This window comes from Phalacrocorax aristotelis, chromosome 2, assembly GCF_949628215.1.
Source record: "Phalacrocorax aristotelis chromosome 2, bGulAri2.1, whole genome shotgun sequence".
NCBI classification, from domain to species: domain Eukaryota; kingdom Metazoa; phylum Chordata; class Aves; order Suliformes; family Phalacrocoracidae; genus Phalacrocorax; species Phalacrocorax aristotelis.
The window spans coordinates 37,946,247-37,960,078 of record NC_134277.1 but is presented as its reverse complement, the minus strand read 5'-3'; the positions used below and the strand labels follow the sequence as shown (position 1 = coordinate 37,960,078).

At 35.3% G+C, this 13,832-nt stretch overlaps 1 protein-coding gene across 4 annotated transcripts in view; it reads right to left on the bottom strand.

The window, feature by feature from the left end:
• Positions 1 to 13,832, bottom strand: part of TAX1BP1 (Tax1 binding protein 1) — a 63,415-nt gene that overhangs the window by 42,383 nt on the left and 7,200 nt on the right. For all 4 annotated transcript variants that reach the window (XM_075083136.1, XM_075083138.1, XM_075083137.1 and 1 more), the window contains exon 3: positions 2,179 to 2,281. In XM_075083136.1, coding sequence (XP_074939237.1) covers positions 2,179 to 2,281 — 103 coding nt within the window. The remainder of the gene's footprint in view (positions 1 to 2,178; positions 2,282 to 13,832) is intronic.

Below are 13,832 nucleotides of genomic sequence, written 5' to 3'. Positions count from 1 at the left end.
CTCAGGATTCTGTGCTTTTGGACCTGACTACACTTTCCTATATAGCACTGCAGTTCAGTTTACTGAGTCAGTGCTTAAATAAGGTAACACTATCCAGAAACTAATTCAGAACAATCTACTTTGCAGCTCCATCAAGTTTTAATATTGGTTCACACAAACTGATTTTAAAACTACTTGAAGTCTTTTTTCTTGTATCTAACATGTACTGGAGAAAAGAGATTCCCGATTATTTTCTTCCAGCACACCTACTTGATCATTAAATATATATACACAGACATATAAAGCATGCTGCACAACATTTACTATTTATCTCAGTTAATTAAGGTTCTGTAAGGTCTATTGATCTCATCTCAGCAGCACTAAAATATCTTGCCACACGTAACTGGGAGACTGCCTGAATAGAGATTAAATCTGGCAGTTCTGTAAAAGTGGTGGGCTGTCAGCATGGAATATAACCGATGGGACAGAGTTACCTGGTCTCTTCATCTGTGGTAAAAATTCTAAGTACAAAGGACTGATAATGACATGTAGAGTCCTAGGCTTCTAGGTCACTTTTAGTTTCAGTCCTACCCAATTTCTTTCCTTCAGTGAATTTTGCTAACTGTAAAAGAAACTAATTACTTCCTTCCAGTTCCTACAGAGCATACACTTTTCACATATTTCAAGGTTATCAAAAGGTCAGATCATGTGGATTTGATCATCATCAAAAGTAACAGAAAAAAATTACTTGGGGTAACAGAAAAGAACTGTGAACTCATCCAAGCTATCACTATCTGCAGCTTTAACAAGACAACAAGCTAAAACAGTAGTCATTTCAGGACTACTATTACTATTTTTCTATATATTTTAAGTAATAAACATACACAAAGACTAAAGCCAACTCAGGGAAATAAACAAGAACATAAGATGGTACATAAAATTCTGTTAGTAAGCAGAAAAGCATTAAATAAGTTTAATGGAGGTGCTCTTTTACATGCAGCTTTGAATGTGTGTAGATTTTTGACATTTTTAATGTCCTGTAGCAAGAAGTTCTGCACATTTACAGTGTTATACAAGTATTATCTCTATCTCCTTTTTGAACCTGTCACATGATAGCTTACGTCGATGGCTCCTACTTATTTAAATATGACCAATGGATAATCCACTCATGCAAAGGGTAGCTGATTTTAGAGACATCCATCACTTCTCATTACTTCCCTCTCCCAGGCTGAAAAATCTGGCAGAACGAAGTTCTGAAGACCACCCAGTCCAACTTCCCACTCAAGAGACTGTTGTCAGCATGAGACCAAGATTACCATGGCTGTGTCTAACCAAGTATGTGGAATTCCCATCCTTCCAAACCAGGGATACCTGTTCAAGTGCTACACTGCTCCCTCTTGGTAAAAAAGTTCTTCCTGATGTCAGACAAACCTCCCAGGCCACAATCCATGGTCATTGCCCCTTTTTATATTTAATGAGTGTGGTTCTGTCATCTTCATAACTTCACACCTTTACACAAAAGCTGCTTCTTAATTTTGATCTTCCTGTTGCACTTTGTTAATCTGTGCTACTAGATCTTCTTTGAGATTGGGAAGGGGAGAGAGGATCTGATCTCCACACAGTGTTGAAGATGCAGTTATACTATAGATTTGAACAGTGGTGTAACATTTTCTATTTCATTCTTTATTCTTTTCTTTAAAAACTTCAGTCATTTTCATCAACTCCTGTCAAAAGGTCCTCTGCTACTCTATGACAACTCTGAACCTTCACCAAACCGTCATCTACACCATTTATTCTTTCACAAATCGCTTTACATTGAGAATTATGTTTAAAGTCCAGAGACTAAAGACTATGTAAAGACACAATGCGTTAAGAGCTGTCAAGATTAAAAAACCCTGCCGATCATTAAACAGTTATTTACTACATTTGAATAGTTTCCAGCAAAGCTTCTCTTTCTATCAGTCATTAATATTGTCTATTACTATGTGAAAATACACTAAGTCTCATACTTCCCCTTACAATTTCCTTGACATCTAAAAATAGTATTGAATGTCACACAGTGAAGCATGGAAAATTCTCCTCCAGTTTGTTTGTAAAAGTCCAGAACAGTTACACAACCCTCAGCATTGTAATGAGCTGATAAGAACTTAAAAAGCTGTGTAGGCTGAAAAATAGAGGTAGATACTGCTTTATATTCACCTTGAAAAGTCAGCACACAGTTAACAGTTGATCCTTCCACATAATTTTCTGGCATAGGTGACCAAAGAAACGTGTAATAATCTCTTGCAGTACTCCAACCAACCTAAAATAAAATAAACCACAACAAAAAGAGAAAAAAACATTAAGCAGAAGAATTATTTTACACCATTAAGATACCATAGCCTGGCCTTTACAACATACTGCAATATGCATATTTCTGCTTCAACATGTAATAAAAAGATACTTAATGTTTACAAATCAGGAATATTTTAACAAGCATGTCAAAGATTGAGCATGAATTTTATTAAGCTTGTTACCTAAGGCAATAAATGGGTCTAAGGCAATAAAAGGGTCTATATAAATTAAAACACCAGACAGTTTTCAGTAGACATTAAACTACTATTTGGTACATTTATATTTTTTTTTCCTATAAAGATACACATTAGTATATCAAAAATACAAAAATATTAGTTCTGACATTTATAGTAAGATTTTCTTAGTGTAAGTTCTGCCAATGCTAACTATTTTGTGTCCACAATCCAACAGGTTCATTAGAAAACAAAAAGGAAGGAAGAAAAAAAATAGCGCACTCTTCTGCTGAAAAGGCCAGATTTCTAAGCTAGCACCTTTTGGATAACTTCTGCAATACTGAAGACCAGCATTTCACTGGAATGCTACTTCTTCCACACGCACATGCCATGCCTGCAAGGAAAAAACAATTTGCACAAAATCCTAACTCAGCTGAGTTGGTACAGTCTTCCCACTAACTTCATTGAACATCTGCTTTCAGACTTCTCATAAAAGCACAGTTCTCTAAAGTAAGAAACGCTACCCGCTGAAGAAACATATTCCAACAAGCTTGAAATACATGCATCTAAACCAGAAATCCAAAGCAACTACAGTGTAAAGCAATGGATATTAATAATAGCAAAATGGTAAAGAAGAACAAATGTATCTGTTTTATTCCACTCACTTAAAAATACAGCAAAAACTTTGTCAAAAGCTAGGTGCAGCATGATTTATCAGTAACTGGATATATTGTCATGGAAGAGTTGAGAAGAGGAAAGGGTCAAATTGTCTACCAATTTCTATCAAGTAAGACAGCATTTCAAGAGGAAGAAGGAAAAAAGAGAACACTACACCCACAAAAAAAACCAATAACAAAAAAAGTTACCAATCTTGATTTCTACTACTTCAGTAGACAGGACTTCTAAACTTTAAGTTCATACCAAATCCTCCTTTATAAAGCATACATTGAAACAGTATTTTAAAAGCATTAAGAACTGGGTTTTTTTTAAGGATTTGTCAGCTTTAAAAAGAAAACAGATATTTAGACAAGCAATGAGAACAGCAGAATTGAAAGTAATTCAGTAGCAATTATATATGTATACAGATATACATTTCAAATATTAAAAGTAATAATTAGCATTAGTAAAAAGAAATCTGAAGAAACTATTCCATAGCTGCCCATTACAGTTCTTCAGTTGGGAAATGTGGGAAAAGCTAACGTTTGGAAAAAAATAACTGGTCCAAGATGACCAGGCCTTTTTTATATTCTTAATAAACAAGGATGAATGACTGCAAAACCAGATTAAATTTTCATTTTGCTAACTACAGTCACTTCTTTAAGGCAACACTCATTAGAGAGAAGCAGTGCAGACTCCTGATGTATGGTATCACCTACGACATCTAAAGCCTATTCTTAGGCAAAATCTAAGACTTCTGGGGTACCTCCTGTCAAGAAGCTCACTTCATTCACATCTTTAAAAGATTTCCTGGTGTTGTTATTCCCACACTGTTAAATATGTCAGAAATAACAAGGAAAGCTCCTCCAGTTAACCTGAAGTGGGGGGGTGAAAGCAATTTTTCCTTGATAAGAGTTCAAGGGAAAAATATTTTGCGAATTTTCACATTAGCCAAGTCTTCTAATCCAACTCTCATCCAAACCCCCTTTTCCTGAGCCTGCTTTTACCTCAGAGAAGGGAAGCATATACCATTACTTGCTGCTCTAAAATAAAGCAAGCAGACAGCTTTTTAAATTGAATTCTCAATGAGTGAGAAGTCCCCATCTTGTTCTTTTTAATTTCACAAGGGAAACTGAATTATCTCCAGAACAAATATTGTCGAGAACTGAAGTAATCCTTTCATCCTACTCTTCTTTTTAAAAACAGAAGTGAAAACTAAACAAACACACACACTCTGCTTCTGATGCTATTTTCCTGAGTAAAATATCATCCTTCCTTTTGATAATTAACACTTTGGAAAATGTAGCAAGAGGGAGTAAACTCCAGTGAATATAAAGCCAAAAATGGTCCCTCTAGGAGATCAATTAAATTTCTGATTCAGTTTTATTCTGGGATTGCAGTCTTTTTTTTTTTTTTTAAAGATATCAAATGTTGATCTGTAAATTTAATAATCTATTCTGAAACCAAAAGTTATTTTTATTACTGCTTTACCTGTAACAGTAATCCACATGAGGATTTTTTTAAGGTCATTTAAAACTTGAGTCATACTGATAAAAACAAAAAGAGTAATTCTGTAAAGAACAAGTAACTCCCCTAGCCTGTTTCTCACCAGGCACCATACTTTCAAATGTGACTATAATCTGTGGGTTACTGGTAAAAGAGAACTGTGACACATGAAGAGCTAGTGGGCAATACCCTGCAAAGTTTAACCTGCACTTATTTTCTCCAGCAATTCCCCCTATCTCCTGTCACCCATCATCTGCTTCCCCTTGCAAAGCTCCCCCATCTTACACTCTTATAACCCTGAGAATCCATTTATTTCTTAATGGGCACATGCAAGTTATCAGCAGGTGTGGACTAGCCAATGGCTCTTTTCATTGCACGGGATTTCAGAAGATGAGGACCTTCCCTGCTACAAGTTGCACACATCAAAACTTGCCAATACAGAGAAGGAAACAAACCAATCTCATCTTCCTTGCAGCTGCATACATTTAAAGAGGGGAAGTTTGTGTATTCTGCAGTAAAGCAAGTTAACTTATTAACATTATTCAATATCTTTCCTACTTAACAATGGTTATAATTAACTTCCACAGGATTATTTCTTAGATGATGGAAACAAAGAGCAAAACCAGAAGTAATGATGTTCTGGGAAGAAACTAAAGAAAAAATTAAGTAATGGACGTTTTAGGTCTAGGATCTAGATCTTAAAAAAAAAAAAATCAACAGGTTTTAATTAAACCTTTATTTTAGTACTTTATATCTTCTGAAAATATTCTTTAATAAGCCTAGTATGAAGTACACAGTGGTTCAGAAATACAAAACACTCTTACACAGTCATACATAACCTTCTCTGTGGCAACGGATTATACTATCACAGATAAGACTATAAACACACAGTGGATGGCTCAACAATGATCTAAATGTGACCTTTGACAGAGATATTTCTTTCAGCTCAGAAGGAAAACAAATAGTTGCCTAAAAATAGGGTTAAAACTATGTAAAGACATTTTAAGATTAGCTAAGGGAAAAGAAATAAAAATTGAGATGAACAAAGACTGGTGTCAAAAGCTACAGAGATCAACAAAAAGTGAAAATGATGACGAGAAAGATGGGAATACTTGTCAATAGCCCCACAGTGATTTTATATGGAAAGCAAAATGAAATACTGTAGCTCTGGAAGCAAAATGAACAGTATCCTCCTCATCATCTGGCATATTAGCTTGGAAAACATTTTCATTTTAATGAATCAGAAAAGCTAGAATGTTTCTCTGACTGCTGATCAAAGCAACAGAGCTTATTAATATAGACTACCTTCCAAGTTAGTCTCCAGTGGGGGAGAAGAGTCCAGATCCCCCACAAGAAGCTATTTTTTGTTAAGACCTTACCTGGACTACACTGACAGGAGAAAATTTGTTATTTAAGGCTAACGTCCACATAAGGGCTTTTTTTTCCTCTTCTTTGTTGTTTCTTTGTTGGGTGGGGGGTTTGGGGGTTCTTTTGGTTTTGGTTTGGGGCTTTTTTTGGGTTGGTTTTTCTTTGTGTTGGAGTTTATTTTGGTTTGGGGTGTATTAAAAAGATCATTACAGCAACTGGCCCATAAAATTCTGCTTGGGACATACTGAAAAAGGGCAAGTTGAAGCTTTTCTTGTAAACAAGAATTTGTGCTTTGCTCATCTTCCTGGTAATAGCGCAGGATTCAAGAAATCAGATGATTCAACAGGTAGGTGTTTTTAAATACAGTTAGCATGGGGTAAATAGTATCACTCAGTAGTGTACGCTGGGAAAAATTCAGAGAACATTTTTTAAAATAAATGTATTTATTTATTTCATACTCAGTTTTTAGCAACTGCATATTGCAGTTACTTAAATGCCACTTCCTGTGAAAGTTATAGCATTTGGAGGTAGCAATACCTGAGCACAGACTAAACAGAGTTCCCTGGCCAGCATATTCCTCAATTTCGTACTTGGACAACCCAGAGGTAAGTTTTGTTAAGTTAAAAGCAGTTAATCTTAGTCTTTCATTTTCAGAAATAGTTTCTCCATAGAACAATGTTCAAGTAGCAGATAAATGTTATCCTGCCACCTCACGAAACCTTTTGCATATGATGCTCCAGTTCTTGGGGTGATGGGGCTCCTTTCACTCTGTTGTACTTGCACTGACACAGCAGGAACGCAGAATCTACTCTGCGAAAAAAAATCTAATTCTGAATCTATTTTGATTATTCATATCTCCAAGCTTATCTATGCAGGGGTCTCCAGGAAAATACCAGAACAGTAACACAGTAGAGTATGTTAGAATTGGCAACTACCCTAACAAATAGAAGCAGAGAAATTCTCCAGTATTTGAGAAGCCCTCAGCATGAAAACAGAAAGAAGCACGGCTGCTTCTTTAGTTTGTGTCCAGACTCTCTCGAGTACTCTACCGGAACTTGAATGCATGTTATGAAGTAAATGCAGATGCTATTTAAATACTATTTATATGCTCCACATAACTTTTATGACAAATGTGTCCCTTAGCCTTTTCTTTTCCACATCATTCAAATTCTAGTTGCCTCAAAGTTTAAAACAAGCAAAATCCTAACAATTTTATACCAAAGTAGAAAATTGAAATAAGTGGTTACATATTTAATTTACTAGCATCTTGCAGTATTATTTTTATTTAAAAAAAAAAAAGAAAATGGAAAAATAACAGCAGTGGCACAACACATGGGAAAACAAGGACAGTCAAAGTGCAAAGTCTTTTACTGTTAGCCAAAACTCTTCAGGCCTGTAAGAACAGGAGTTTGACCATTTCAACTGCCAAAACAGCTGGCATGACTAACAGTGAGCACCTGTAGTCATGAAAACATTCTTATGAGCATTTGTGTATTTTCTGTAAAGACTCACTAGTTCCATTTCTGCATTTGAACTTCAGTAACAATGAAAAAGAATAGTCAGAGAGAAACTATATCCATTATAAAAATATATTTAAAAACAAGTCATCAATTGCATTGTTTCATTTCTTGTTTCCTTCATTTGCTGACCAAGTTCTAAAAGTTTATGATCTAACTACTCAAGCTACAAGCATATTTATTTACATTAATAATTAGAAATTAAAAGCTGGGGAAGATGTGGAAATCCACACTTAGTTCCTGTTTAGGCCTCATGTGAAGTTACAGTCCTATTTTGCAATTAAGAATATATTCTGGTGTACTAAAATATGAAACCAAAGTTTAAAAAAATATGCTTTTTGGTTTTTAATTGATATTGTTAACTGGGAGAGCATTTGACTAAAAAAAGTACTAAAAATAGAATAAGACTTTCAAAATAAAAGCAACTTTAATGAAACAGTATCTGTATCAAAACAGCTACAGACTTTGTTGCTGTACAAAAATTCAGTTGGAATTCCTTTAATGAAAATAACTTCATATACCAATTAAAAAAAACAACCCACACCAAATAAAAAGCACTGTCAAGTACTAACATAAAACTAAGTTCCAATCAAAGTGCTAAAGCTGAAACAAATGCACTCTAATACTTTCTTACCATCATAAGTTTTAAATAAATGAGAATTTTAAATGACAGATACTGTCAAACTTTGTGAGCCAGGAGCAATACAAGAGGCACAGTTTGCTAGTTTAATTTAAAAACCTGGCATAGGTAATGGCAATACCCACATTCAAGCATACAAACATTATATATTACACAAGAACTCCAGCACAAAACCTTCTGAAGTTCAGAGGAGGAAAACGGAGAATGACCTGTCAAACTACACAAAAGACTTTTTGTGAACTCTGAACTCAAGTTCATCACCATCATTGACTGGTTGTGCTGATACTTTTTAAGGAATTCATTGAAAACTCTGAAAACATTTTCCTCAGAGTTAAAAACTAAAAAAATATTTATGTGCTTATTTCTTAGACAAAAGAGCAAATTAGACTTAGATGATACAACTTCCCTAAACCAACAGGAGAACAACCCATGATATAACCAGAATTAGAAATAATGTCTCTGCTACTAACCTGGTGTTTAACACATTCTTCTATCTCCTCTGTTTCTCTACATTTAATTCCCACAAACTCCACTCATAAATCCATTTTGAAATTAGAAAGTTGTGCATAAATTCCAACACACTCACTTTCCAGAGGTTAACCAGCATATTAATAATTCAGAAACCAAATCCTACTTTAGCCTTCTCAACCCATGTTTGAACCAAAAACAGATGACTAAACATGCCTCCTACAAACATGTCGTATCCAGATTATGTTATTATGTACAAACAATGTGTTACTCAAACAATCGTCACTTTCTTTAATTCAATCTCCATAAAACAGAAAGCTTTAATAGGCCATTACAGAGTAATCCATTCATTACATTCCTATTCCCTACTTTTGATCAAAAAGGCTTATTTCAGTTTAGGATATCATAAACTACTTTTTAGTTACATAAACCAGCTCTGTAGCTGCAGTGGAAATGTGGAAGTCTGGTAAAAGCAAAGTTGTCTAATACCAAGTACTCTGCAATCGGGTTGGGCAAGTAGGGACAAGTCAACTGTCCGCAATACTCATACCAGATGAGTTTTCCTTCTAATAATAAATACGTATGTAGTCATTACAAAATTTTCTTCTTCTTCTCCTATGCCGCCCCACACGTAACAGACTTTCTTACTGACATGCTACCAGTGCAATTAGCTTCCCCATATTTACACTTCACCCACAGTACGTTCCCACAAAATAGCTACAAGAAAATTAGCTGACTAGAAAAATAAATGGGGGGCATGAGGAAGGCAAAATTTGTATGCCTGTCTATATGCCAATAATGAATTATCAAATATATTACTGAGGAAAAAAAATAACTATTTTGTTTCGGCCTACCTCCTTTAACTTTCATTTGATTTATCTTACAACGAAAGTAAGCTTTTCTAAGAAGCTCTGCCTTACAAGTGCACACTGCTTGCAGTGAAAAGTTATTTCAGACTTCTTAACTTCTTAAGTTTCAGATGAATGTGGATAATAAACACTTTCCTGTTTCTCTGTTTTATTCAATTTCTTTCCTTTTATAATGCCTTGGTAAAGTCAGTCAACTCCGTCTTGAGAGAGAGCACTTTAAAGAAACACTGCTGTAAGGGAAGCTCACTTGGCATTTTCTTCCCCAGCCTCAGGAAGTTATGCAATTAGAAGAGCAGCATTCATTCTGCTGCATTAAGAGTGTCTTACCTATCTATACAACACATATACTAACAGCAGCAGACCAAAAAAGCAAACCCAGGAAATACTTCTTTAGCTGAACCAACTTTGGCAAAATCGATAAGCCTTTACTAGAAATGCCTAATACGGCCCAATTTAAATAAAAAAAAACCAACACAACAAAAAAACCAAACCAAAAACCCAACAACAATAAAAAATTACAAACCCACAAAACTCTTCACAGTAAACGCGACACCCTTTTTGTAATTTAGAAGGTAAACTACATCATTTAGAAAGTAATTTGGCAAAGTACCTTAAGTACTGCAAGATGTCAATAAACAACCTCTGAAAGAAGCGAAATTATAGACAGTAGATAAGGTTTTAGACATACTTTATACAGTATAATTATTACTGACAACAGTAAGTCAGCAGCCTTTACATATTTCACATGGTAAGAAACAGTTATTTTGACCCAAACCACAGAAAACACAAGTATCTAAGCAAAATGCAATTGGGCCCAGTATCCTAAGAAGTGATTTCTCCAGAGCAGGCTTGGTTTGCACCGTAACCCTGAGCTCAAGTAACATTACTTGAAAGTCACAGTAGTGCTAGCGCTACTGTAGCCTACAAGAGTCTCTACAAAAGGCAGTTCCAGGTAACAAGTTCTTCTAAGCCAATTACAAGATGGAAAAATTCAAACATCCCAGAGCAGTGAAGCTCATACCAAAGAATATTACTGATAGTTTACTGTTAACACTGACACACCACTGACATGATAAACTTTTGAACACATGCATCATCATCAAATAATGATATTTAAATGCCAATTCTGAAAGAATCACACTGTACAAAAAACTTCAAAACATGGACATGAGGAAAAACTTATTGAAGTATTACACCCACTTTAGTAACATAAAGACTTAGGCATTTCAAAGTAAGTAAACAATGAAGGCAAAGCTACAACCTTAGTTTTTTTGGGGGGTGTGTGTGATCACCTTATGCCACTTGCAACTTTGACTTACCTCAGTCCAAGTCATTTAAGACTTCACTTCAGACATGACCTCACTGCTCACACTGAGATGAAAATTTGTAATACAGCAGGAGCCCTAAAGCTGAAACATTTTGGGATAGAAGATGGCTGCAAGGTACTCTAGACTCTTTATGAAAGGCTGTATTCTTAATATGTTCTCTCATGCCCAGACCTGAAGAAGTCCATCTCTGCTAAATGTTACAAACACGTACAGACAATCTTTTAACCTGGGTTATTGAGAACATGTGGTATTTGTTGCAGTATCAAGGGTACTATCAGGATCCTAACCTATTATCATCTCTTGTTGGTTGTGTTTCTACCTCATAGTTCAGAGGAATAATTCAAAATGACATTGACAGAGTGCCCAGACCATAGGATCAACTTTATCTCTTATTAGGTATAAATCAAAATAAATATAGAAACAATATGAACTCTCTAAAAGAAAACCTAGTACATATGTAAACGTTCAGGGAAATGTTACAACAGATCAAAGAGTAACAAAGGTACTGTTTACTTTAAGAAGTAAGCATGGAAATGTATTAAGAAAGAGTGGGTGGGGTTTAAGTGGAATATTAATTTACTATCACATTTCATGAAAACTATAAATTAGCACAATCTTTCACTTCAAAACTGTTACCAGCTACTGACCACTTTGCTATGCCAATTCCGTCTCTGACCACACAAACCTACCATAGCAAATATTTTTAGAAAATTAATGACACTTAAAATTAAACACCGAAATTTCTTATCAAAGGTAACCATCCAGTAAACCCAGATTATCATCTCTTCATTTAGTACAGAAACAGTGAACAACATTGCCATGGACTTCTTTCTCATAAGGAGGAAAAAAAAAAAAAAAAATCTCTATTTAAGACATGTCTTTCCAGAGAAGGTAAATCAGAAACCAATAGAATCACTCTAATTTGTGGATATAGTAATTATTAAAACATTCTGAATGCCAATAATTCTATTCTATTCACAACTATTTTAAAAACAGGACATACTGTCTACTACACACTCCTGTATCTAGCATGCTCTGCCATGCCGTGATGTTTCCATGCCAGAAAAATTGTATTTCAATATGCATGTGGTCAATAACACATCCAGCTGTTGCACTATACTTCATAACATGATCTGTATATATAGAAGCAATTGGTATCTTAAAAAAAAAAAACAACCAACACACCAATCTACAACAAAATCAAAACACTGAAATGACTCACACAAGTTCTGCTGTAATTTGCAGTCCAAAGACGACATAGTAATCCAGAGTACTAAACAAAAACATATCTATATTGTCTTTATACAGCACAACTACCAGGCTATTTCTTACATGTCCATTAAATCCACTGTTAAATTCTGTTAGAGATTTTTGAACACAGACAAGTTAATTCTGAGGTTTGCTATAAATCAGTACATTGAAAAGACAGAAATTAAGTTGCCTGTAAATATGGGTACTGCACTGATGCAGAAACAGTAGCTCATGGTGACCTCTTAATACTGAGTACCCTTTCAGAGCAAGTAGGCATTTGTTGTGTTCAGATAAGTTACTAAGATCTTCCCAACACTGCTTATGCAGCTTTTCCCCATATGTTAAGTTACCAGAATGTCAGATCACCGTTTTTAAGTTGTGGATATTAAAAATGTGGACGTTAAGAAAGAAATAAATATATTTTTCTTCTCTGGGGGTACGTTGAAGCAGTCAATACCAAAGCACATCTATAACTTAAGTCAATATCCTAGAAGAACAGTCATGTAGATTTCTTAGAAAAATATGCCAACTAGAACCGAGGAACAGAAAAGTTTTGATGAAATAGTTAGTCAATGACACAGCAAGACCAAAGCCATTAGCTTAACATATGTAATATTGCCTGCTGATATCACAGGTCTTTCCAGCATGCTGGCCTCAGCAAAATTAAATCTTCAGAAACCCAGAAAGTATTACGATACACTGTACAAACACCCACACCTTTAACGCTACTGTCTTGAAGCAGTAACTTTATTATGCCCATAAAATTCTTTCCTTGTGCCTTTGAGACGTGTATTAAGCCTGTCTCCCTTGCATACTGAACATCTGTCAGTCCTACTTGCTCGCATATGCCCTAGACAGAGGGGTAAGCACTTCTTCCTAAATGCCAAGCAGGTTTTTCAAACACTTGTTCAAGCCTGGACATTATGCATTAATAATGCAAAAAAAAATATCATGTGGCCATTAGATTATTTTACTTTATTGTGAAATAAAGTCACAAGATTTAGGCTTCCCTATCCAGAGGTCAGGACCACCAACCAGACAGACCATTTTTACAACCAGATGTAGTGCACATATTATTTTTCTTCATTTCAAAGGTTTATATTTGAATTAAAATCTAAGGGCCTCTCCACATTTCAATTAATCAGAGAGAAGCAGAGAAGAATAAAAAGGGGACACTGGTCTTAGATCATCCTGGGACTACAGATCTCCTATGAAATCTATCAAGAATGATAAGCTTTCTCCCCTTCGACTCCACACTAGGAACCATGAGGTGGTTCTGCACAGAAGAAAACTGCACGAAGAGGGACTCAGGCTCAGGATGTCCATGCCAAGTACTAGACCAGTACCTGTCTGTAAAACTGACTTTTTCTTGCTAACAAGTAAGGACATAACTGATCAAGATCTTTCAGTACTTGATTTGTGACCCTCCAGGATGTCACAAAAGCAAAAAGAAATAGCAGCAAAGACAGACAACAGACTTGAAGACTCAGTCAAAACCTGCTTTTAAGCCTCCTGTAGGAGACAAGGAATAAGACAGACAAATATATACAGAAAAGAATGAAAATGCCGTGTATTCAGAACTTCAGCTCTAAAGAATATCATCTTCATTATTGTACTTCCCACACCTCCAAGTTTTTGCCAAAGGTTCAGTCCCAAAAGTAGCATATACACCTAGTTTGTAAGCATGTCAGTACATCTGAACTAATTCTCTTATACGCAGCATTACCCTTTCAGTGTATGAA